Below are 26,359 nucleotides of genomic sequence, written 5' to 3'. Positions count from 1 at the left end.
ATGTACAGTATGCACTCTTACTTGTTGAATCACCAGGGAATCCTTCCAATATATATTATCAAAAGTAGCAGATCTACAAGATCGAAACGCGGCGCCAAGCGACGCATTTCGAGCTTGTAGATCTGCTACTTTTGATGCTTTTGGATTTGAATCCTGAAAAGTAAACAGTTTTGGACATTATGAGGTTTCCACCCGACAGAGATAATATATTCACTATACTTGCAGGTTTATACTGTTAACAGGACCTAAGAAAAAAAAGCAATCACATATCCATTGTCTAAAACATTTCTTTTAAACAAAACATTTATTAGCTTTTATATATATATATAATATATTTTTAATATTTCTACACATATACAGACAACACACATATAAACACAGGTATGTGACGTGTATTTTGGCGACAGTCGCTGAATGTCAAAAGGCTTTCTTTTAAGCTTCTTTTTTAGCTTGTAGATCTGCTATTTTTGAAAATGTGTGCAAATCTTTGAATGTATATCTTTTTTAAGCGAACGTTTGCATCTATAATCTTTGGTTCTGGGGCAAATGTCTTCTAAATCCTAAGAGTTTTGTTTTTTTAAATGTATTTGGCCGTGGACCCCCATCTCAAAATATTTTGTTGCAGGCACCCCCAGAAGTTGTAATAGTTAAAAATGTTCACTTTAAACATATACATATTATATTTAAAGATTTGCAAAAAAATGCACTATTTTTCAAAAATAGCAGATCTACAAGTTCATAGTGCAGCACTCGGTGCCGCGCTATGAGCTTGTATATCTGCTATTTTTGAATAGCCAAAGAAATCTTAAAATGACACAGATGTGCTCCCGGTCTTAAAGGGTTAATAAGCAAAACTAGTGCCATACATGTGTGGTTGGTTACATGAAGAGTTAAGCACAGCATCTACGATTTTAAAAAGTGACAATTTTATGACCTGAACAAAATGACATCAGCTGATGAGCAAACATGGCACTTCAAAAAAGGTGAACAAGAAGATAAAATAGAAATACGTACATTTTATATACAGAGATGTGCTTACAAAGTGAGTCTATTATAATACACTGTGACAATACAGAAATTGACATTTTTAATACCCCTCTCTCACGGTGCGGTTTTATTCACACGTACATTTGTCTCTAAAGCAGCATTCACACTTTGGCTACACCACTGAATAATAAATACTGAATTCAATGGGGAAAAAATGTGCTGTTGTTTTGTTTTTTTTGTTTCGAAACTTAATTCATTTACTATTTGTTGGGATCACATTAAGGATATTGCCCCTGTTGCAAATTCGTATTGTCGTATTGCGACCAACACTGCATGTGCTGTAGCTGCAGTGTGACTCCTCCATATTTATGGTTGCAAGGGGTATCAAGGCCATTTTTGTGTGGACATAATATGGCCATCAAAAGACACGTGACCTTTCAAATGATAGGATGGATACATCCAGACAGAACGCATTCCCCTATCCCACAAGCATTGTAATGGATAAAGTGTGACACAAAAGAAAACATTTGGCCCACATCAATAGATATTTGATGATCCTATCTGAATAGATAGAGCATCATAGTAAATGACACAAATGTCTACTGTGCTTCACTATATTTAAGCAACCGATAAATCATTTCTACAACATTGTGTGGTGCACTGCATGGGTTACCTTTTCTAGGGTGTGAGCCACATAGCCTTATGGATCTAAATCACTGTTGGGATTGTTTGCTTAGTCGGACAGTCAGTCATTAATATATTTGTGTAATTTTTCTATGGACAAACAACAAAACACTTCTTGAACTCAAACCCTAGAGTGCTATCCAACTATTTTTATGATATATTGTCATATTACTTAAATATATTCTATATTTGGTTCAGTTTCTTCAGTTTTTAGACATGAAAATATGAAAATGTTAAGAAGCTGACAAGATGCTGCTGAAGATATTTCACCCATAATCATGTGGACATTACATATCGTACTTGGTGTCAGGTGGGGAAAAAAAGTTCCTTTTTTGTTATTATTTTCAACACATTTTAAAATAGTGAAAATAGCTCACAACGCCTCGCGATCCGAGGCGTTGTGAGCTTGTAGATCTGCTATTTTCACTGTGCGACGCTCTTGTATGATGAAGTAGGGACATTCATTTACGAAAAAGAAAAAAAAAAGTTGAAATATGGAGATAACAAGGTTTCTGCCCGACAACAGCGATATCTGAGGTCCTATGAGGACAGGACAGGGTCTTTAAACTTTGACACGTTCATTCACTCCTCAAGACAAATGAGTTTGTGCGGTACAGCTAATGGTTTTGGGTGATTGGCGTGAGGTCATTTGCAGAATAAATCAAATGTGTTTCGGGGCAAAAAAATGCCCCTTTTGAATTGCTTTTCATCACTCACTGATTAAGAACTGGTAACTATGAGCTCTCTGATCCAGTGGTTCTCAAACTTTGTCAGGTCAAGGACCCCCATGTTAATATGTATTTGGCTGCGGACCCCGATCTGAAAACTTTTATTTTATTTTATTGCAGATCAAGCTCAATGTAAATATAGGGTTAAAGTGGTCGAAGTGATTTTGATGCTATATTGACTAATTCAGCTGGGAACCCCCTGGAACCCCCTTGAGGACCCCTGGGGGTCCTCAAGGGGACCCCCACTTTTGAGAACCACTGCTCTGATCAACTAAGGCCCGGCTGGTGACCATTAGCTCACAGGTACACACACACACACACACACACACGCTCTCTCAATCAGCAACATCCAAGGACACGTGTGGTGGTGGTGGTGGTGGGGGGGGGGGGCATTTTGGCATCCCAAAAAAAAAAAAAAACGCTAGGTGGCGTTACTGTCTCCTCGAGGCAGGCATTTCTGAAAGGGGCTGTAAGGGAGGGCGAGCAGGAGGAAGAGGATCCCCCCGATGATGAGGATGGCTCCGGCGGCGCCCACGCAGGACACGGACCAGGAGAGCTCGTGGTGCAGCGGTACGGTGTGGTCGCTGGCCAACAGGGCCAGCACGGACTGGTGAAACACCAGTATGGACAGGAGGATGAGAATACCTGGGGGGGGGGGATGAGGGGTGGGGGGAGAGGTTAGAGTTTGAGAGAAACTTCCAAGCCATTTTGAAACTAAGGGGCCGTGTCCACCAAGGCATTTTCTTTCTTTTTTTGGGGGGGGAGGGGCGAAAACACCAAGACGCTCGGCTGAAAAAACGCTTCCTGAAAACATTTCAGCTCTCAGCAAGTGCATCAAGACCTGGAACGCCTCTGTGTCACTTTAGATTTCTTTGGCTATTCAAAAATAGCAGATCTACAAGCTCATAGCGCGGCACCGAGTGCCGCGCTATGAGCTTGTAGATCTGCTATTTTTGAAAAGTCTTGAAAATGTGTGCAAATCGAAGTTGAATATATAGATTGTTTAAACAAACATTTTAACTCTATTCTTTGCTTCTGGGAGTCCCTGGAACTATTTTGAGATGGGGGTCCGTGGCCAAATACATATAATTTTGGGGGTCCTTGACATGAAAAAGTTTGGGAACCACTGATGTAGAAACATAGGTTTTTCCAGAAAACTAGGATTTAGAAGACATTCATTTTGTAGAATTGGCTTCAGGTCTTAATGGGTTAAAAATGCCACACGTGATCGCGCAACCGCAAGATAAAAGTTCAGCGCCTCAGAGTCGTCACGTGGCGGGAGTTTCCACAAAAAGAAAAAAAGCAGCTCTCCCATTGTGAACAATTTAAAACATACTCTGTGCTCTGGAAAGAAGTGTCTTGGTGAACAGGGACCCTAAATCCCATCCTTCTATAAATGTGTGAAATCTCTGCGTGTGAGTGTATCGCTCCTTTCGCACATCTCGAGAACCATCCCGCTCATCGACCCGCCGGGCCGTAACTCGTCACAGCGGACCCAAGGGTGTGGCGCCCCTGTGCTGTGCGCCCGCTGTGAAGGCGGTCAGATCGGCAGTTCTCCCCCAAAATAGGCTATTGATGAATCCGCAAATCCCCATAGATGGGTTTGTTCAGGGACGTGCACAGATAGACTCTAGGTGGTGCTAGAGCACCTGCCCTTTGCCCTCTTGACCAGAAGTGCCCTTTTTTTCCAGTTTACAGCAGGGGTCTTCAACAGGGGGTCCGGGACCCTAGGGGGTCCTCAGAGTTACTACAGGGGGTCCGCCAAATCTTTATATGATATGATTTTTCTTTTTACCATAACCACTCGAAACCTAGCATCCCTTTTCTGAGGAGAACTTTAGCCAAAAATAGCAGATCTACAAGCCCACAACGCCTCGCACTGCGAGGCGTTGTGGGCTTGTAGATCGGCTATTTTTGGCAAAGAGGTATAGGTGTAGAGGGAAAAAAGAGCAGACCAAGTAAACAAAAAAAAGTATAATTTACTTGAGCACCTGCCCCTCAAAATGTCTGTGCACGCCACTGATCCCCATAGATGGGTTTGTTTGAGGTATAATGGAGTTGTAGACCAACCGCGCCGTCTACCTCGATCTCCTCTCGTGACCTTATGGAAGTCATGAAACGTAAAACCCAGACATTTTGGGGGGGGGCGGTGTTAGGGTGTGGTTCAGGGACTTCCAGAATGTGCAGCGCGAGAGCCTCGTGTGGGGGGCGGGGGGGGGGGGGGGGAGGTTGTCAGGCGTTCCAGTTCAAACAAACAGCAGTGATGGATGGGAGGTGCCCAACTTGATGATAAAACCAATGGCATCCTTACGCTCATAAACAAACATCCACGAGGGGAGAGTCCACATGAGCCCCTCGTCCCGGAATTAACCACTGATAGTGACACCCGACGCGGCGTGTTGGGTGTTCGGTTGTAAATACCTGCATGGAGGGTTTCTACATCCTCCCTACTAGTTATAAATGTGGCTCAAACGCAAATCTACATGTCACTCTGCCAGCTCCCCCCCCCCTTTTCTGTTTGCGTGCCATGGAAAACCTCAGGTTTAATGTTGTCCAAAACAGGGATCAGTTGGGGGCACCAGTAAGCCGAGTGGTTAACCCATTAAAACTGAGAACGCATCTCTGTCATTTTAGATTTCTTTGCGGGTATTGAAAAAATAGCTGATCTACAAGCTCATAACGCCTCGCAAGTATGTATAGATCAGCTATTTTCAAAATTTCTCCGGTAATATTTCTCAATTTGGCCAATGTTTGAAAATGTTTTGTAGTATAGTTTGTTGATTTCTTTTGATGCAGAAATAGTGTATTTTATTCTTATTTTAGCAGTATTAAAAAGGTAATAAAAAAGTAATTCAATTGTAACTTTAGAAATGTGCAGATACCCTGTATACACTTACTGTATGCTGGTTTGTTTACTGTTGAGTGAGAAAACAATGCTGCACATTAAGCAAATCATCCGGGGACCCCCAAAATCATTAGGGGCCCACAGGTTGAGAATCACTGGTTTTAAGGCATGTACCACCACAAAGGCTCTGATGCCTGACAGCGAGTCCAAGGTTAAAACAAAAATGTCCCCATCTGGAACCCTGCATGTACAGAGTACAGACCTGTGGCTGTTTTGGCATAATTTCAGAGCTGGATCTACTGGGGGAGTATATAGGCCTATAAATCCACATCATTTACTGTTTTCCATCTGTCAAAAGACCATAGACCCTGAAAATGAATGGACAAAGTGATGCCATTGGTTTCTACAGACCGTAAATGAAAAGGCGGTTGAGGTCTCACCTGATAGGATGAAGCAGAAGGAGGCGGGCTTGAGGAAGAAGGGCACTGATTTGCTGATGGACATGGTGATACAGATGGAGCCCATCACCATCATGGTCAGACTGAACAGGGCCAAGACGGCTGCTGATAGGTTCAGGTCTAAGAGAGACACATCACAGCCAGACATTACATGATGGGGAAAGTGAACCGAGATGACTTTAGAGAGATGAAAAGGTATAGAAGAGAGGATGATGGAAGGTGGCTGAGAGAATGTATGTATAAGTAAAATAAAATAACTATTCTCAAACTAATTTCAGAAAAGAAAAATCCCACACATTTTCTGAAATAATACAAATAGCTGATCTACAAGCTCACAACGCATCGCAATGCAACGCACCGCGAGCTTGTAGACCGGCTATTTTCACAACTTTTGAAATAGGCCTTAAAGGACCACTTCGCCCATTTTCAACCTATCTTCATATAGCCGGCCCTCACTAATGCTCATTATAATATGGTACCATTTCTGTCTATGTGTGTCTCAAAGGAGGGCTGTGTGGACAGAAACCTGCCTACCAGTGACATCATCGGTAGGCAGGTTTGGTCATTTTAAACAAGAGTTAAAAAAACCTCTTTGTATTTTTTATTGATGCAAGAACAATGACGAAAGGAAGGAAAGAAGGAAGGATGTAGGCAGAGAAAAAGAAGGAAGTTGGGGGGAAGGTCAAAGAGTGGCTGGGTTGCGTCATCCCAAAACCTATACCACTTGTGCAAGGACGCGCTGTGATTGGCCAATATGCTTGTGCAATGACGCAGCGTGTGCCCCAACTGCCACTTTGAGTGGCAGTTGGGGCACACGCTCTCACCAAAACATGATTTACAATTCTGTCCCTATCAGTACATAACTCGAACGGCACGTCTCAAAGCCCCTCCTTCGCGGTCCAAAACTATACGGGCTAAAAAAAATTGCCCGCAGTTGTTTTAGCCAAAGGCACTTCCGCGTTGGCCACATAAGGGGGGCGTGGTTATAGCACAAGTTGTATAGGCTTTAGTATGACGCGGCTGGGTTAGATAGACAGGAAGCACAAGATGATACTGTATGTGTTCATTATTGTGTCTGACTTATGTCGAGAGTGAGAGTGAGAGAGAGAGAGAGAAGGATCAGGGATGGATGAAGGAGTGTGGGGGTGAAAGTGTGTATCTCACTCTTGTTGGCGGTCTTGCCGAATATGACGGCGCTCTCCCCGGATGTGAAGAATTTAAAGTAAGTACAGTTGGTTTCTGTGAGAGGAGAGAAACAATGATCACACACACAACCCCTATGGTTGCTGGTTATGTATGATGTGGCTTCTCATGCATCCATGCGCTCTTTCCTCGCAGGCATCTTCTCCTATTTATATCCACACGCACGCACAAACGCAAGCACGCACACACACACTCACACATACTCTCTCTATCTCTCTCTCTCGCACATATGGTGCCACCAGAGAGAGAGAGAGAGAGAGCGAGAGAGACAGCAAGACAGTGAGAAGGATGGATGGGAGATGAAAGAGAGAGAGAGAGATTTTTATTTTTTTAAAGAAATGAGAAGATGAGTGCAGACGGAAGGGGAGGAGGAGAGGAAACAGAATGATACGGGGGGGTGCGGGCGGGTTGAAGAACATATCGTTGCTGTCGGGTTTACGAAAAAACTACAGCGTCACACAAAAGCATCAAAAGTAGCAGATCTACAAGCTGGAAACGCGGCGCAAAGCGTCGCGTTTCCAGCTTGTAGATCTGCTACTTTTGATGCTTTTGAATTTGAATCTTTTGAATTTGAATCTTGAAAAGTAACAGTTTTTGGACACTATGGATGGATGGGGTGGATGGATGGAAAGAGATGAAAGATGATGGAGGGAGAGTGGGATGAGGGGGGGGGGGGGTAAGAAGAGGGCAGATGGAGAGGTGGGCAGTGCTGGGGAAAAGAGACTGGACCACAGATGGAGGGAGGGGATGACAGGAGGGAGAGAGAGAGAGAGAGAGAGAGAGAGGGGGGGTTGTATTAAACACAGTCTCTCGCTCACCCACCCTCCAAAGTCAACTCATTCTTTTTCCTTCTTGCAGCTCCACCACTGTCCTCATCCCTCGCTTCCTTTTTTACCTGCCCCCCATGATCCCAGGCTTTCTCTCTCCCTCTCCCCCATGATCCCAGCCCCTCTCCCTCTCTCTGTGTGTCTCTCTCTCTCTCTCCTTGCTCCCTCTCTCCCTCTATATTTAGATCAAAACTGTGAAGTGGTCACATTCCGCTTGGCTTCACCGGCACAGAGGAGAGAGACTTTCACCCACTGAGTGAAAAGATCACAGCGCGCTCTCTCTCTCTCTCACACACACACACACACACACACACACACACACACACACACACACACACACACACACACACACACACACACACACACACACACACACACACACACACACACACACACACACACACACACACACACACACACACACACACACACACACACACACGTGGGCGCTAGGGCTGTCCTCTCAACTAATAGTCAGGAATTTGTCGACTATATATTCAATTAGTATTAGCATAAGTATCTGCACATTTATAAAGTGTCAATTTTTAATACCTCGATGAAATGAAAAAACGAATAATGAGACCATTACTACGGGAAAAGTAACCAAAAACGACACAATAAAAAATTGTCAAACATTGGCCAAATTGATCTACAAGCTCATAACGCCTCGCAGCGCGAGTCCCGGACCCCCTGTTGAAGACCACTGCACTAGACACTATATGTGGTCAAACACATGTTCCTCTGCCACATGCGTCCCGGTGAAACTGCTATACTCTATCGTCAATGCATATCCTCTCTGTGGGATCTACAAGCTCACAACGAGCTTGCAGATCTGCTACTTTAGATGCTTTTGTGTGACGTTGTAGTAGTGTGATCATTACGGAAACGCAAAAAGTTAAAATATAGAGATAAGAGGTTTCTTTGCCCGACAGCAAACGATACAATATTTAGCAGTTGGCAGAAGAGACCTTTGGTGGTGGAGATAGATAGATAGATAGATAGATAGATTTTTTTTCAGTTTACAGCAGGGGTCTTCAAAAGGGGGTCCTCAGAGTTACTACAGGGGGTCCGCCAAATCTTTATGTGATATGGTTTTTCTTTTTACCATAACCACTCGAAACCTAGCATCCCTTTTCTGAGGAGAACTTTAGCCAAAAATAGCAGATCTACAGGCTATTTTTGGCAAAGAGGTATAGGTGTAGAGGAAAAAAAGAGCAGACCAAGTAAACAACAAAAAAAGTATAATTTACTTGAGCACTTGCCCCTCAAAATGTCTGTGCACGCCACTGATAGATAGATAGATAGATAGATAGATAGATAGATAGATAGATAGATAGATAGATAGATAGATAGATAGATAGATAGATAGATAGATAGATAGAGATGACAATCAGGGGGCCAACTCATGCACCAGGGAGGCAGGGACAGGACAGGGCGCCAGAGGCGTGCAAACGGGGCCGTAATAACCGGAGATGCGGCAGACAACAAAGACAGTTGTTTTCTCTCCAAATGCCACATGCCCACGGCCCACTGCGATGGCCCTGCGTGGGCCAACTGTGTTTGGATGGCTGCTACAGAAAAGAGAGACTGTCAGAAAGCATTCTGGCTGCCTCTCTCTCTCTCTCTCTCGGGACGCCCACGTTGTCTGTGTCTCTATAAGCATCCGGCTAGATAAATAGACATTATGATATCGTTGCTGTTGGGGAACCTCTTATCTCTATATTTTCACTTTTTGGGGATTTTTTCGTAAATTAATGCCCTGCTTGATCATAGTACAGAGTCACACTAAAGTATCAAAAATAGGCCTGGATCGCTGGCGTAGCGGTCAGGGCACATAGACCCAGTGTAGCCTGACAGTGTGCCGTGGGTTCAAATCCCGATCCCGACGGCCTTTGCTGCATGTCAGTCCCCATCTCTCACCCCATATCCTGTCAGCCTACTGTCATATCGAATAAAGGCATCGAAAGGAGCTTGTCGATCTGCTACTTTTGATACTTTTTTAAAATAAATTATTTGAATCCTGATAAGTAACCGTTTTAGACATATGAGGTTTACACCCGACAGAGAGAATATCTATTTCTAACACATTGTTTATCAGAAGAAAAATCTCAATGTTCTGCCAGAAAAGCGACATCAAAAGCATGTAAAGCACAACAGGGACAAACAAAGCAAAGACAAATAAGAGCATTGGACCGAAAAATGCCTTTCTGTAGAGAAATGTTTCATAACAGTAAATAAAAATAAGTTTTAATGTAAATGCTCGGCCAGACTCGTCCCATGCATTCACAGTGTTTACAACGCCTAAAAGGCAGACAATGTTCAATGCAGATAAAAACACAATTAAATCATTAATCGCAATTATTTGTACTAGACCATACCCGGTCGACGCATGCGTGGGGGGATATGCGCACATGATCTGGCAACCCGGGAGGCAGTTCGTCCCATAGCTGGGCAGCCCCGTAACCATGGCGACAGTGTTTGACACAAAAACGCTAATAAGAAGCTGAGATTTGATTAAATTGAAAAACGGGCTTCACAGTTAAGTTCAGATGGTAATGGTCAATGGCTGTGTGCAAAATCAGAGCAATTGGTCCAGCCAGTGGGGAGAACCGGGTAGCTTCACCACCACTACAGAGGTTACTAGAATTATAGTAGAATTATAGTAGGATAGTAGGATGACAATTCATCATCAAGTAAAATGTAATGATCGTTGACAGCCCTACCTCCTAGTGGAGGTGGTGGAGAACTACAAGTTCCTGAGAGTATAGGTTCTTGACTCTCACCAGTGTTTTCTCACTGCTGTTGCTGCCTATGATCAATGAAGGTTGATCTCATCTTATTAAAAAAAATCACACCCTGTGTGAAGAGAGTGGTGCCTTTGATGAGCCCCGTATAGAGCATCGCAGTTGCACAGAATCCGGGTGCCGGAAGTAAATACTCAATGCATTTTTCCCATTGACTTTTCCAAAAATATTTATATCAATGAATTTAAGCCTAGAATCAAGCCATCCAGGATGCTGGTGAATCATGACCATAAAACCTTTTTTTCTGTGATTTTTTAAAATTTTATATTTAATGATATGATATACTATGTTTAATAAATACCCTTTGTTTTGCCGTTTTCAAAAAAGTTTTTTCACAGAATCAAACGTTTTATGGTCATGATTCACCAGCATCCTGGATAGCTTGATTCTTGGCTTAAATTAATTTATATAAATATTTTCGGAAAAGTCAATGGGAAAAATGCATTGAGTATTTACTTCCGGCAACTGGAAGTGGGCGGGAACTGCGACGCTCTATTGATGTTGTCATCAATGTTTGTTTATTGGACATACATACATACATACGGACGGACACACGGACAAAGTCAGATATAGGAGTGGTTGGCACCACTCAAGAACATTGCCCTCCATTGATGATGGAGAGGGCCACTATATTTCCACACTCACTCCAGAGGGCCACATTGCATATACTGTCCGTATTTTCACTTTTTTCGCCATTCTGTCACACAAAAGTAGCACAAATAGCCAATAGTATTCTGATATTAACCTGCGGGCCGCATTAAGCCGCCAGTTGCCCATGTATGTTCTAGCGGGTCCCCAGCAACATGAGTTAATGTAGCAATCACAATCATTTTAACCACTTTATCCACTTATACGTTGGCTATTCAAAAATAGCAGATGTACAAGCTCACAGCGCGTCACTTCGTGAAGAATATCGAAAATGTTTTAGTTTCACATAAATCTTCTCTCCTGAGGGTCCCTGGCACAAACGGGGATTTGCGGCCAAATACATATGAATTTGGGCTGTCCTTGACATGAAAAAGTTTGAGAACCAGTGGTCTATGGCGTAGTCACATACAGTGACTGGATTTCTCGCTCAGCATCATATTTCTTTAATGACTCGATTTGCACATTATCTGTAGGATGACCCAGATACATACATATACAGCCAGCCCCTCTCCCCCTCTGTCACAGATACATACATATACAGCCAGCCCCTCTCCCCCTCTCTCACAGATACATACATATACAGGCAGCCTCACTCACACAACCAGCCCCTCTCCCCCCCTCTCTCACTAGCCCTCTTCTGCAAGATTACCGCACGCACATACACACACACACACACACACACACACACACACACACACACACACACACACACACACACACACACACACACACACACACACACACACACACACACACACACACACACACACACACACACACACACACACACACACACACACACACGGTGCATTGATCTAAGAGATCACTTGCGTCGATTATAAATCTGCAGATTGCCTCAGCTATGAATCCAGAATTTTAGCTTTTTCCTTTATACAGGTCCAGATAATGCTCTCCAAAGACCATTTCCCCATATTTCATTCAATTGATGACTGCATTACACTAATATGTTATTACCTATAATAATGTGATTACCAGAATATCATACATTCTATACCCCTGGAATGTTTTTGGGTAGGCCTATCACAGATTGATAACACACAAAAGGAGCGAGGTGCTATACAGTCAATGTGACCATCAACACCCGTAACACATCCCATATTATGGTCTCTGTCGGGTGGAAACCTCAGATGTCCAAAACTGTTACTTTTCAGGATTCAAATAAAAACGGCAAAAGAAGCAGATCTACAAGCTCAAAACGCGTCGCTTCGCACTGCGTTTCGAGCTTGTGGATCCGCTACTTCTGTGCTTAATTTTGTGTAACGCTGTAGTATGCTATGGTCAAGTAGGGCATTCATTTACGCAAAAAAAAACTAATAGAGGTTACTGCCCGAGAGCAAAGATATTCAAAATACGACTGCAATAAAGAGCACATGTATACAATTCAGCATTGTGCAATTGGGTGAAAGAATGACTCTATATAGCTAGATGAATAAACAAACAGTGTGTATGTAAATGCATGCGTAGACAGATGTATGTGCATCCCCCCGTGGCTATGCCTGCTCCCCTCTGTGTTCACATCAGCGTGATGGTAAAGAGAAATGAAGAAACGGTGAGGTGTGTGTGTTGTCCATCCTTTTCTCTCTCCCCTATAGCCTATGACGTCATCATCCACTGGTGCAACTCATTTCGAAAGCGCCCTCTTGGCCCTTTTTTCCATGTTTTAATTCACTTTTATCAATCAGGTATTGTTAGAGACGCAGCACATGGGGACAGCCTTGAGGTAAGCCCCCACATGGCCTTGGGGTTCAACAGTAACATTACATGAACTGACAGGGGAAACAAATGCATGAGTTCTGCTGATTGTGTCTCTTTTTTTTTTTTTTTTTTTTTTTTTACAAATGATTATTTCATATCAACACAAATAGCTCTCATGGGGATGAGATATGAGTGATTTCAGCAGTAACCTGCATTCCCAGGTGTTTACAAGGTCACAACATAAGTAATCGACTGTTTCACATTATTGAGCTATGCACAGATGATCACAATGTTGTGTGTGTGATGATTATTAATTCCAGTGTGCGGCCTCTGGACAATGTTACAATGACAAAATGTCTTTCCAGGAAGAAAAGTAGAAAAGAATACAATCTGCACACCAAAATATGCCTATTTGTTTGGCAACGCTTCAAGCCACCCAGCTCTTCCTCAGAGGAAGAGTTGAAACGTTCACAAACAAAAAAAAAAAAAATCAAGTGGGAGCATAATGTTGGCGTGCAGATGCCACCCTCCTTCACATGTTGAATTTTTTGCCTTTTATTATTAAGATGCCTTTTACGCATCTTAATAATGTTGAAAGTGGAGCCATCCTTTCTAATTCACTGACAGGCATGTTTTAATTACAACCACAAGATAGACACCTATAGTTTCAAATCTGCAACACACAAATCATACGAAGCGCTGTACAGTCCAGACCAGACAATGTCCATCAGTATCTCAATAAGTGACAGGCTTGGACCAGGTCTGGAACAATGTCCACATCAGTGCCTTCTCTGTTGTAAGTGCTGGAGATGTAGGGCACTGTTTTTCCGGGGGACCACCAGAGGTCCACATGGACATATACGGGTCTGTAACTCCGAGAGTGTACAAATGGAACCACATGGAAAGACAAAAAAATGGGGGTCCTTCAAATGAACAAGAGAGTTGACAGCAGCTGACCCACCCACCCACACACACACTCCAGAAGGCTGCATCAACCTCAGTTGGCACCCGTCTTCAGCCCGCTCATCCTCGCCAGCTTAGCCTCCTCATCCAGCTCGTCCATGATGCGTTCCTGGGAGACTGAACGAAACGTGTAGCCGTATATTCCCATTACTATGGCTCCAATGGCGAGTCCGGTGAGAACGTTCCGGCCCCGGAGTGTCTGGGTCTTCTTCTTCCACTGCTCCAGCTCTGTCTGTCTGATGAGGCGGACCTGCTCGGCAGTACGGCCCTCCTGGTAGGGGGACGAGGAGGTGCCCACTACTATCCTCTTCGCATAGGGAGCTTCTTGAGGCTGCTGCTTGTTGTCCAACATTGCTGCAGTGAAGTCTGCTGATTGTGTCTTGACATTCTATATATTAAAACTGGCTAATTGGAGGGTTGGCGGCGGGGGACCTCTGACATCACTCTGACTCAGCCATTACCATATAAGGAGTTCCCAATGCAGCTACACCCAAATATGGAGTGTGTTGTGCTGTCTATGGGCACAAAAGGGGGCATGCCCATATATGGGCATATACTGATAACATCAGTGATCTCCATATATGGGCATAAAAGGGACATGGACTGACAGATACAGAGATCCCGTTGTCCAGAGCCACAGATCTTTGCCCATATGTGGGCATTTGCCTATATGGGACCGACCCACTTCAAACTCAGCAAACTTGTGCAGCGGCCCGAACTCTAGATGTGAGGGCCACATAGCGGCTCGAACCTCTAGTAGTTTTTCTCTAGTAGTGTTTCTGTTTTTCTGTACATATTTGTGAATGGAAGCATACAGTACAGTATATAGCCTATATCTGTTGACAGAACCTTAATACAACAAAATGCATTCACATGTGCTTTTAAAAACTGTATACTGTAACTGTACATATTCTGGGGGGGGGGGGCACAATAGCTTATCTACAAGCTCACGTTGCGTTGCGCCGCATTGTGAGCTTGTAGATTTGGTTTAGACGGGAAAAAGTGGTCAAAGTTCAGTTGTGACTCAAGTCCAGTGCTCTAAGACTAACAGGGGGTTTAAGTGGCTGATTATACTCACCTAGTATCCTCATGATTAATATAGCAGAGTGCCTATTCACACTCGGGTGAGAATAGTCTCCCGGCAGCTATTGGGCTATTTACACCCAGGCTCGCTCACCCACCCCCCTGCTCCACAAAAAAACTCAAACAACGCAGAACCCTGTCGACTCAATAAAAATGTTGGCATCGAAAACAAGGCAGGCAGGCCAACAGAAGCCGGGGCTTGAGCCCCCTGTGAGATCGGCACGCCCGGCCCAAGCAAGGCCAGGTGCAAGCCAAGCGAGTGCACCGCGCATGGGCGTCACGGCCATTCACTGTGCGTACGACGCGACACCCTCACTCGCACAGATCCGTGATTTCATACCCCCCACTTTTTGAAAAAAAAAAATGTTTTTCTTTTTTTTTATAATAGATCGGTAAAATCAGGCAAAAATAAGAATTAAATAACCTAACCCCGAAATAAAGTAACCAAAACACGAAAAAAAACTAACAAAATCCGCCCAAAAAAGGCAACATTTTGAAAATACAGAATTTGTTTACATTTGACAGTTACAAATGTTTTTCACGCTTTAAAAAAAATAGCAGATCTACAAGCTCATAGCGCGGCACTCGGTGCCGCGCTATGAGCTTGTATATCTGCTATTTTTGAATAGCCAAAGGGTATAGTCCACCGAAAGTCCATCCCCCCCACCTTCTGAGAGCCCGTGACGTCCCTGGCACCGCGCCAAGGGTGCCAGGCCCCGCCCAGCTGTGCCGACTCAGCGCCATCCGAGTTGCATACCGATAGGTCGGGAATCGGTTTAGAATCTATTTTTGGTTCCGAAATGTTGACATTCAACGTATCCATAGTGTGCAGAATTCCAACATTTCTTTGGAAGGAAGGACTCTCCTCTCACTACAGAGGCCGAGTCCTCAAGGAGAGTGTCTGTCGGCCTGGGCCCCTGGCGTAGCGGTCCAGGCACCTATAGGCTCAGTGTAGCCTGACAGCGTGTCGCGGGTTCGAGTCCCGATCCCAACGGCCTTTGCTGCATGTCACTCCCCTGCGTGTCTGTCTGTCTGTATTTACGTCTGTCTGTCTGACAGTGTGTCCGCAGCTAATCTCGCAAACTACAGGACCAATCAAGCAAACCGCAAGTAGGCCAAGGAAGAATACAATCTCGAAAATATTTCCCATATGTTCTATACCTTTTTTTCTTTTTTACACTGGAAGTCAATGGAGAGGCAAATGATTTGGAATAGAATTCGATATAACGTCGCGCCGATATGACGTCACTGTGGCAATATGATGTCATCAACAGGACGTCCAAGGTTCACACGGAAGCCACACTGTTATTAGACTGACTGTTCTTGTTCTCTGGAGGTTGGGTTGGGCAAGAAAAAGCCTTACAATGTGCAGCGGATCGGGACTCTGATGCTGTTTCTATACCTACAGTGTATATACATATATATATATATATATATATATAACGTTGCTGTCGGGCAGAAAGCTCTTATCGCCATATTCTAACTTTTTGTGTTTTTTGGTAAATTAACGACCTACTTATCATACTACAGCGAGACACAAAATCATCAAAAGTGGCAGATCCACAAGCTCTAAACGCGGCACGAAGCGATGCGTTTAGAGCTTGTGGATCTGCGACTTTTGCCATTTTTGAATTTGAATCCTTGAAAGTAACCGTTTTGGACATAATGAGGTTTTCACCCGACAGAGACAACATACACTATCTTTTGTGTGCCCGGGTGCAAATAGCATTGTTAGCTACAAAGACATTGGTGCCCCTGGCTATCTGCCATGCTACATGCACCCGGGTGTACGTACGTAGTGTAGCATAGCACACCCCCAGTGCAAATAGCATTGTTGAATGTTGACCCCAGTGCCAAGTTACAACCACAACAAAACCTATACCTCAGGGGGTTCCCGAACGTTTCCACGCCAAGGACCCCCAACAAGCCATAGCCTCTGTACAGGGTCATACAGGGTAATGCGGCATCGATGTCTATGTATGCCAACGCAAGAATACGTGGGATCACTGGAAATACCTACAGAATCTCTTTCAATATTTGTATTGATTTTTTAACAACTAAGTGCACAACACTAGACACATAAGACAACATAATCACAAATAAATAAATAAAAACAAGACAGAATCAACAACAAGCCAGCAACCAACAATTGAACGAAAATTATAATAAAATTAAAATTATCTACAGAATCATCCCTTGTTTTTTTAGAACAGTTTTCTTTAGATTGACCAAACATTGTTGAGGAATCAGGCTCAACCACTTAGACCCTCTATTCTTATAGTGAAAGAATAGAGTGAGTTGCAACTCGTCCAAACCAAATCTCTTCGCCAAAATTAGCCGATCTACAAGCTCACAATGCATCGCAGCGGAAAAAAATATGCTTGGGTTTTTACCATTTTGACGATGATTTCCATACTTTCTCAGATATTTAATACCCCTTTGGGAAAATACATGGTAAACGTTTCATACCAAAATCAAATTTTGAACCATCAGATTATGACACTAAAACACAATACTGATTTAGGGATCAATTTGAACACTTTTATGTTAAATTCACCCCCAACTCTCCTACACCAGCCTGAAACTTTAAAACAGCTGCTCCTACGGTTTCAAAACAGAAATAGGAGTCAAGAGATGTGTCAAAGGGTGTTTGTGTCTTACCAACTATACTGGTAAGCCCTGGCCTGACACCTATCCTACAATTCGTTGCATGTGAATACTTGGAGCACCGAGGGTTGGGTGAGAAAACTGGCCTGAGTGGCTGGGAGTATGACAAGGAGGGAGGGACTGGGAGGCATGGTTGCAAGCTCCATTAAAAACTATGCCTACAAAAGTCAGAGAGGTCTATAGTGAAAAATATAATTCACTATATCTATACATACATTTATGTTGCATGATATCAGCCATCTTATCGCCATCCCAGACGGAATGGGTCAAAAGAAACGGGTCCTTCAGCACGTATGAAATGTAACGGAGTCAAGGACACCAATCCAACACAGAGTTTTCTGGCAGTGTCTGAAATTCTGGGCCGTGTTTGTGCTGTGTGGTGGCAGGTGCTACGATTGTCAACGGGAGACTGCTATATATCAGCTACCCGGACGTTAAAAATAAAGAGCGGGTAATTGTTTGTGTTTACAGGAGCAGGTTGTGGTCTTTTCACTCTATGTGACAGGTATAGGCTCAGGCTGAATTCAATTCGACTGAACAAGGTGGATAATGACTAGCCTGACACTCTGAAAGCCCTCTGTGCAGCAGTTTTCTGAGATGGGGGTGTGGCCAAAGTGGGACTCTTTGTGGCGATTGGTTCATACTGTATTATCGCGATCCCGATTGGGTCGTTGAGATTTGCAAAAGAGAAAACCCCGCCTTCTATAGCGTCACCAGACACTGAATGCGAGGCTAGCGATTTCAGGGGGGTGGAGCCAGGCTAGATAATGACGAGTTTACCGTTGAACCGCTGTACAGCGTGACATGTAATAAACGTATAAGATCAGCAAATGTCCATAATGCTTCATTTGCCTAATTCCATTAGATGTAGTGAAAGACCCAAAAGACCCAAGTGCCCCCAAATCTCAATTGTGATCTCCTTTGTAATCTGTAATGCCATTCAATCGCATTACAAACCGCCTATCCAGAGGTTTCCAGTGTCCCATGAGCCTGTGCGTGAATTATGGACATAACGTCTTGTCATTTAATGCATTTGAGTAATATGTGGCAGTCAACAATAATGACTGACACAGAACCTGACAGAAGTCAGAAAGGGTCACATTAAACCTACCTCCTTCCCCACAACATCTCCCTTGACACAGCTGATTCAAAATAATGATCAATGGCTCTTGACCAGGGTTCAGGGTCAGGGTGGACATTTTTGTAAAATTTCCATTTCTGCCACGGACATAGAAAATGAGTGGACAATAATGTTGCCAGAAACACATAAAGAGCTAGCCCTGAATGACCATAACAGGTCTGTAGCTCAGAGAGTGTACAAATGGAACCAAATGGACCCGTAAGGGTCCATTTGGTTCCATTTGTTACACTCTCTGAGTTAAGGGAGTCCCTTGCAAATAAAACATTTGAGAACCACTAGTGCTAGTGGACTCCTAATGTGCCATAGTGTCGTAGTAGTAAATAAGTGTCATATATATTCAGAAGAAAACCTGGAGACTTGACATTCAGTAATTGGGTCTTATGATCAAAATAAGAACATTATAATGGTGTGTAAAAAAGATTTTTAAAACAAGTTTGCCACGGACAATAACAAGTCTTTGCCACGGACACATTTGTCTGTGTACGGACATATTGATGACCCCTACTCTTGACACTTGCTCTTAGCAGTAGCCCAACTCCTGTCCTGTGTTTCATTCTTACTGGCTGCCTGCAGTTGCTGCTGTGACCAGTGAAACCTGTGAAAAGCGGCCATGCAGGTCTATGAAAAATAAGCCCACAAGAAGCGACTAGGCTAAGTTTTACTATTTAATATCGGCTATTCGCCTCGCGACACGTTGAGAGGTTGTAGATTTGCTATTCATTTAAATGATTGCCAATGAAATTTTATATCTTTGAAACATTTTAACAACACAAATCTTTTATGGGGTTCCCTGGCACAAATTATTTTCAGATGGAGGTCCGTAGACAATTACAATTTAATCTGGGGGTCCTTGACATGAAAAAATGTGGGAACCACTGGTTTGAAAAACATTATATATATATATATATATATATATATATATATATATATATATATATATATATATAAATTTATATATATATTTATATTTATATATATATATATATATATATATATATATATATATATATATATATATATATATATATATATATATATATATATATATAGCTCCACTTGTAGTGGTAATTAAAAAGACGGACAGACAGTACACTTAGTAACAGACACACACAAACACACACACCAGTCAGCCAGTCAAGTAGGGCAGTGGTTCTCAAAGTGGGGTCCGGGGACCCACAGGGGACCCACAGGGGACCTTGGCGGGGGTTCCAGGGGGTCCCTAGCTCTTAGAAGGAGTTCTCCTTCACGCTATGTTACTTTTCAGCCGTTGCCCGCACACCACCGGTAGTGCAGGCTGCGCAGCCTCTCATCTGCAGTAAAAATAAACAATACACTTTCGCTACTCAGCAAAACAAAGACAATTTTAAGATGTTGAAAACCTACTTTCCTTAGTGGGAACACTCAGAGCGCCCCACCTCACGTCTAAAATACACTTTTTGGCCAGAAAAGAAAATATTTCACCGGATGGAGAAATTATTTAGTTACTCCACTGCGCTACCAGGGGTGTGCGGCCAACGGCTGAAAAGTAAGATGGCGTTAAGGAGAACTCTTTCTAACGTTATGGACCAGAGCTAGGTGGTCCCCAGCTAAATGACTGATAGTTAGGAACCAAATGGACCCTTGCGGGTCTGTAACTCTGACATGTAACCAGATGGACCGTACGGGTCCATTTGGTTACATTTGTATACTGTCAGAGTTGAATTAACACTGAGGATTTTACAGTGCAGATTGGGGTCCCAGAGATTTAAAAAATACATCAAACTGGCGAGTATGAGAAATCAGAAAATGATCGGGCCAATCAGTGACTGCGTTTCAACTGCTGTCCGTACAACAGTGAAAAGCATCAACATCATTTTCTGATTTCTCATACTCGCTCCCTATGGGCCGAAGTCCACGTTATCAGTCTGGCCAATGCCAGGCTAGGGGTCCGTGGCCAAATGCATAATCAAACTGGGGGTCCTTGAAATGGAACGGTTTGAGAAACACCGAAGTATATATATAGCGTCTCACCTCCGTGCAGTTCCTCGGGGCCACAGCTGGCTCTGTCCGGGTCTATGTCGGCCACCAACAGGGTCTTGGTGCAGCCCTTCCACAGGCCGTAGTGGGCCATCTGACAGGTGTGGTTGCCGCTGAAGGTCTTGGGCTGGGCCAGCTGCACCCAGAACTCGGTGCCCACGCCCAGCACCGTCAGCGTCACGCCCACGATGGCCACGAAGAAGGCCAGCTTGATCTTCCCCTCCTGGGTGTCGCTCATCTTGGGGGCACGCCTCCGCCCGACGTCGCCTTTGGCCCCCCCGCCCGCGCCGCCCCCCTGCGCCCCCCTTGCGTCCTGCTGCAGGAAGAAGTTGGACCACATGGTGGATGTGGACTAGTTAACTAGTGAGGGATGTGGACTAGAGGACTAGTTAACTAGTGAGGGATGTGGACTAGAGGACTAGTTAACTAGTGAGTGATGTGGACTAGAGGACTAGTTAACTAGTGAGGGGTGTGGACTAGAGGACTAGTTAACTAGTGAGGGATGTGGACTAGAGGACTAGTTAACTAGTGAGGGGTGTGGACTAGAGGACTAGTTAACTAGTGAGGGGTGTGGACTAGAGGACTAGTTAACTAGTGAGGGGTGTGGACTAGAGGACTAGTTAACTAGTGAGGGATGTGGACTAGACTAGAGGACTAGTTAACTAGTGAGGGGTGTGGACTAGAGGACTAGTTAACTAGTGAGGGATGTGGACTAGAGGACTAGTTAACTAGTGAGTGATGTGGACTAGAGGACTAGGAGAGTTATAGTTAACTAGTGAGGGCTTGGGTTAGGGAAAGATCCCAATTGTACGGATGAAACGGGAGAAACATTTGACAATGAGTCAAGTATCTCTACTGAGAGGCAAAACTGCTCAGTGGACTGACTGGATGGATGGATGGATGGATGGATAGATTGATGGATGATGTAGATAGATAGATAGGTGATGTGCAGGTTTCTTGCTGTTCCTCCAAATTGCTCCTGAAAAACAATAAGATAGGAGAGAGAGAATTTAAGAGAGAGGGAGAGAGGGGAAAAAGCGACCGCCCAGGTTGTAAAAGAAGATAAGAAAATCCCCTCTCATCGTCAGCTACAGCGTTTTAATTCCCAACAGCTTTATCGGCATCTCGCCCCCCTCCCCCCCCCCCCCCCCTCCTCGTCTGAGGAGCTGTGTCTGACCCGACGGCTGCTCCTACTTCAGCCAGCAACAGATAAGCCGTTGCGGCTTCACTTCCCTGAAAGGCAGATTCCGCTTCCGATGAAAAGACAAAAGGGGAGCCGAGTGTCGGCCCGATTTAGAGGTATTAAGAGTTGGACCGATACCCGGGGGTCAAGGAGAGTGATAACACCCCCCCCCCCAACCTCCCCACAGTTTGTATAAGCGGACCACCCGTTGTGGCGGGAGTGAGTTATGGTCCCTGCGGAGGCAGAGCAGGTATCTGTGGCATTACAGACACAGATCCCTCTTTGATCCGAGGGGATAATGGGTTGCCACAAATACCCCAACCGCTCTCTCTCTCCCTCCCTCTTTCTCTCTATCTGTCTCTATCGCTCTCTCTCTCTCTCTCTCTCTCTCTCTCTGTGTCTTGTCAGTCTGTCTCACTCACCTTCCTGTGTTACATGGAGGCCTATACCGGAACATGGCGGGAATTTTATGCCATGCCACGAGAATGCTAATAATGCGTGTGTGTGTGTGTGTGTGTGTGTGTGTGTGTGTGTGTGTGTGTGTGTGTGTGTGTGTGTGTGTGTGTGTGTGTGTGTGTGTGTGTGTGTGTTTTTTGTGTGTTTGTGTACACATGTGTGTGTAATGGGGGGACTGAGGTGAGGACATGTACTGTATGTTAGTGTGTCTGTGGCCATGCAATAACATACAAGGTTTCTGCTAGGCAGAAACCTTGTATGTCCAAAACCGTTACTTTCCAGGAAATGGGGGAGACAAATATGAGTTCCAATCACCAAGTTATTTAGTCACAAACGCTGGTTAATACTTTTCATTGTTTCAATATTTATAAAACTCACAAACCGACGTAACCACTTTCACTTTCACTTTCAATGTGTCACCGTCAAAATCTACGAGCTCGGAACACAATCACAATGCAACGCGTTGAGAGCCTGTTGAGTGGCTATTTCCGCTATAGTTTTGCAAGTTGAAATATGGAGATACAAGTTTCTCTGCCCCTAAAGTAACAATATATACTGTATGTGTGTACAGCAGTGTGCGTGTGCATCACACGGGTGTGTTTATATGTTGCTTGCCGTCATTGTTGCATTGCTCATGGGACGGCCTAACACGCCGTGCAAGAACCTTTTCGAACAGGAGCACACGCAGGCACATGCATAGATTTAAAAACAACCTTAAATTCACACCTCAACAAAGTTAACAAAGGCTGCCGACCGCCGGTTGTCACACCATCATGAATTAACATAGGATTAACATAGGAATGAGTCTAGATGCATTTCAATTGTCCATTGTGTAGACTGCCCTAGCGAGTCTGATATCATGTCTAGAGGGGCGGGTTCAAAATCTCCGGAGAAAATTTCCGCCGGATCCTATTGGTTCACCGATCTGTCCGTCAGCCCCCGCCCCGCCCACTGCACTCTGGTTGGTTGGGGAAATGAAACACTTCCTATTCCAGGATCATCAACAGGCTGGTCCAGCTTATTTTTGAGCAAAACCAAAAAATAAAAGCCTGGAGATCGAGGCTATCCATTGTGTGACCTGTAGTGTAGGGGTTAAGCGGCGTGCGCATGACGTCATTAAAATAGATACCACGTACCAAATCAGCAATGCAACACTGGTTGCCGTCATGCAAGTGTACACACACCCCACTGTGTATTTGTGCTCAGTGTGTGTGTGTGTGTGTGTGTGTGTGTGTGTGTGTGTGTGTGTGTGTGTGTGTGTGTGTGTGTGTGTGTGTGTGTGTGTGTGTGTGTGTGTGTGTGTGTGTGTGTGTGTGTGTGCGTGCGTGCGTGCGTGCGTGCGTGCGTGCGTGCGTGCGTGCGTGCGTGCGTGCGTGCGTGCGTGCGTGTGTATGTGCGCGCGTGTGTGTGTGTGTGTGTGTGTATGTGCGCGCGTGTGTGTGTGCGCGCGTGCGTGCATGTATTACGTGCATGCATGCGTGTGGGTGCAACTCACTCTCAGAGGTGTTTGTGTTGCTCCAGAGAGTGCAGGGTGGGGTGGGTTGGGGTGGGGGTGACAGTGTGAGTGACGTCCGGGGCACGGCAGCGCGGCCACCCCGGGTGCTGGGTGGGTGCTGTTGTGGGAGCACCCCGGATGGCGGGTGGGTGCCGCCTGTGGGAGCGGAGGTGATAATTCAAGGGCTGAACCCTGCAACACAGTGAAGGGGGGGCTGCTGTAATTATATCGTTGCTGTCGGGCAGAAACTTCACATCTCCATACTCAAACTTTATGTGTTTTTTCGTAAATGAACGCCCGACTTGGTCATACTACAGCGTCACACAAAAGTATCAAAAGCAGCAGATCCACAAGCTTGAAACGCGGCACCAAGCTTCAGCTTGTAGATCTGCTACTTTTGCTGTTTTTGAATTTGAATCCTGAAAAGTAACAGTTTTGGACATATGAGGTTTCCACCCGAAAGAGACGACCATGCACAGTGCATGAGGTCGGGTCACATTGTGGAGGCTAGGGGGCACACAGCAAAACAGGCAGGACGCGCACACGCCACACACACACACACACACACAGGCCTCAAGTTGGTGCCACAAAGACCATATTGCCACTTTCGGGCAGAAACCTCGTATCTCCATATTTTAATGTAAATTAATGCCCTACTTCGTTATACTACAGCATTGGTTCTCAAAGTGGGGTCCGGGGTCCCCCAGGGGTCCTTGAGGGAGTTCCAGGGGGTCCCTAGCTAAATGATGGATAGTTAGGAATCAAATGGACCCTTATGGGTCTGTAACTCTGAGAGTGTACAAATGGAACCAAATGGACCCGCTAGGGTCCATTTGGTTCCATTTGTACACTCTCAGAGTTAAACTGACACTGATTTTACAATATAAATGGGGGTCCCAGAGATCGAAATGCCAGTAAATGGGGGTCCGTCCGTAGCCTAAATGCATGTCAAACTGGGGGTCCTTGAATTAAAATAGTTGAAAATCACTGAGCCGTAAAAAGCTTCTCTTATGGGGGTCCATGGCATACATTTTCAAATGGGGGTCCGCGGGCTAATAAGTGTGCATTTGGGGGTCCTTGACATGAAAAAGTTTGAGAAGCACTGTACTACAGTGTCACGCAAAGGTAGCAAAAATAGCAGATCTCCAAGGTTCACAATGCTTTTTAAAAAAAGTGAACGTGGCAGTGGTTAAGTCTGTGGGTTTTATAAATATTTAAATAATAACTACATTGAATCCAATGGAACACATAGGTAACAGTTACAAGGTTTCCGCCCTGACAGCGACGATATATGAGGATGTGAATTTGAGGTATAGGCCTATCTGTCTGTCTGTGGGTTATGCATTGGATGAAAGCACAAGTCTTTGGTCTAACTGAGGCAATTAACATGATATGTTTTCAATTTGTCAGGGGAATGAGTGGGCAATCCAATCCCATTGTTATGACAGCAGGAAAGTGGTACATCACGACAAGATGAACGCCCTTCCTGGTATCCATATCAAGATCTATAGTAAAAACCATCAATCAACCCGGAGGAACGGGGTCACTGCAGACAGTCACCGGACCCAGGCGAACAGTACACCTAACCTTGCGTCACCAGGCTTTCCAAGCGGCAGAGAAAGCCTGGTTTTGTCCAGTGGGATCCGGTCTAGAGCCCGCTTTCCAAATCCGGTAACTTGCGCTCACACGCATGCATGCACCGCTTCCGTATCCACTCTAGACCAGAGGTTCTCAAACAACTCAAAAGCTTCCGCAGCTGAGCCCACCCATCTGACTACTTAACACGTTTCTTTTAATGATCAATCAATCAATTGATTGTGTTCCAGCTTGGATCAATGGAACTAACGTAGTAAGTTCCCATGTATTGGTATCAACAAGGACTTTTTTTTTTAAGGTATCAAAGAAAAAATACCATGACATTTACATTCTTCTTTCATTTAATGTAATATTATCATTACATCTTAGTGATTTGCCAATTATTTGGGGGCCCACTTGCAATATCATCATGGCCCACCAGTGGTCCCCGGCCCACAGGTTGAGAACCACTGCTCTAGAGACCCAGGCCGGATCAGCAACGTGCGAAGCCGAGCTGATCTAGTATTCCTACCGCCACATTCAGCTCTCTGTGCCCCCAACACCCCCGTCTCCTCCTCAGCTTTCTGAACTACAATAGCTAATACAAAAAGACAGCCAGGTGTTGCCAATGATACTAATTAAAGGTTCCATTCCATTTAGTGAGGCAGAGCCAACATGCACAATAGCAATACTCTGACTCTGTTTGACTTGAATGGAACAGGAACTTAATTAGCGTCATTACAGTTAACACCTGTGTTTACCCTGCTATTTCACGTCAATGTGGCTGCCGTGGTAAAGGGTCTATTATCCTTTTAAAATAAAACACAAATGGAGCCGTTTGACATTAATTAAGCCACTCAAATAACCAGCCCATATGGGC

General features: G+C 44.5%; 2 protein-coding genes across 3 annotated transcripts in view; both read right to left on the bottom strand.

Moving 5' to 3' along the window:
* Positions 1-291: 291 nt before the first annotated feature.
* The window catches only part of cacng6b (calcium channel, voltage-dependent, gamma subunit 6b), a 33,860-nt gene continuing 7,792 nt past the window's right edge, over positions 292-26,359 (bottom strand). The window contains exons 2-6 of one of the 2 annotated variants that reach the window (XM_084049180.1): positions 23,905-24,096; positions 20,765-21,749; positions 6,867-6,941; positions 5,685-5,822; positions 292-3,044 (exon numbers count right to left, since the gene is read on the bottom strand). In XM_084049180.1, coding sequence (XP_083905306.1) covers positions 2,821-3,044; positions 5,685-5,822; positions 6,867-6,941; positions 20,765-21,110 — 783 coding nt within the window. In that variant the 5' untranslated portion in view covers positions 21,111-21,749; positions 23,905-24,096 and the 3' untranslated portion in view covers positions 292-2,820. The remainder of the gene's footprint in view (positions 3,045-5,684; positions 5,823-6,866; positions 6,942-20,764; positions 21,750-23,904; positions 24,097-26,359) is intronic. The other variant, XM_084049181.1, reaches the window with a different exon arrangement.
* Positions 13,898-14,215, bottom strand: LOC311038566 (cytochrome c oxidase assembly factor 3 homolog, mitochondrial-like; the record flags this gene model as incomplete). Its single annotated transcript, XM_084048139.1, has 1 exon — positions 13,898-14,215. The coding sequence occupies one exon, from the start codon at positions 14,213-14,215 to the stop codon at positions 13,898-13,900; it is 318 nt and encodes a 105-aa protein (XP_083904265.1).

Source organism: Gymnoscopelus microlampas (genome assembly GCF_963454915.1).
Source record: "Gymnoscopelus microlampas genome assembly, chromosome: 3".
NCBI lineage: Eukaryota > Metazoa > Chordata > Actinopteri > Myctophiformes > Myctophidae > Gymnoscopelus > Gymnoscopelus microlampas.
This window is presented reverse-complemented; position numbering and strand designations above follow the sequence as displayed.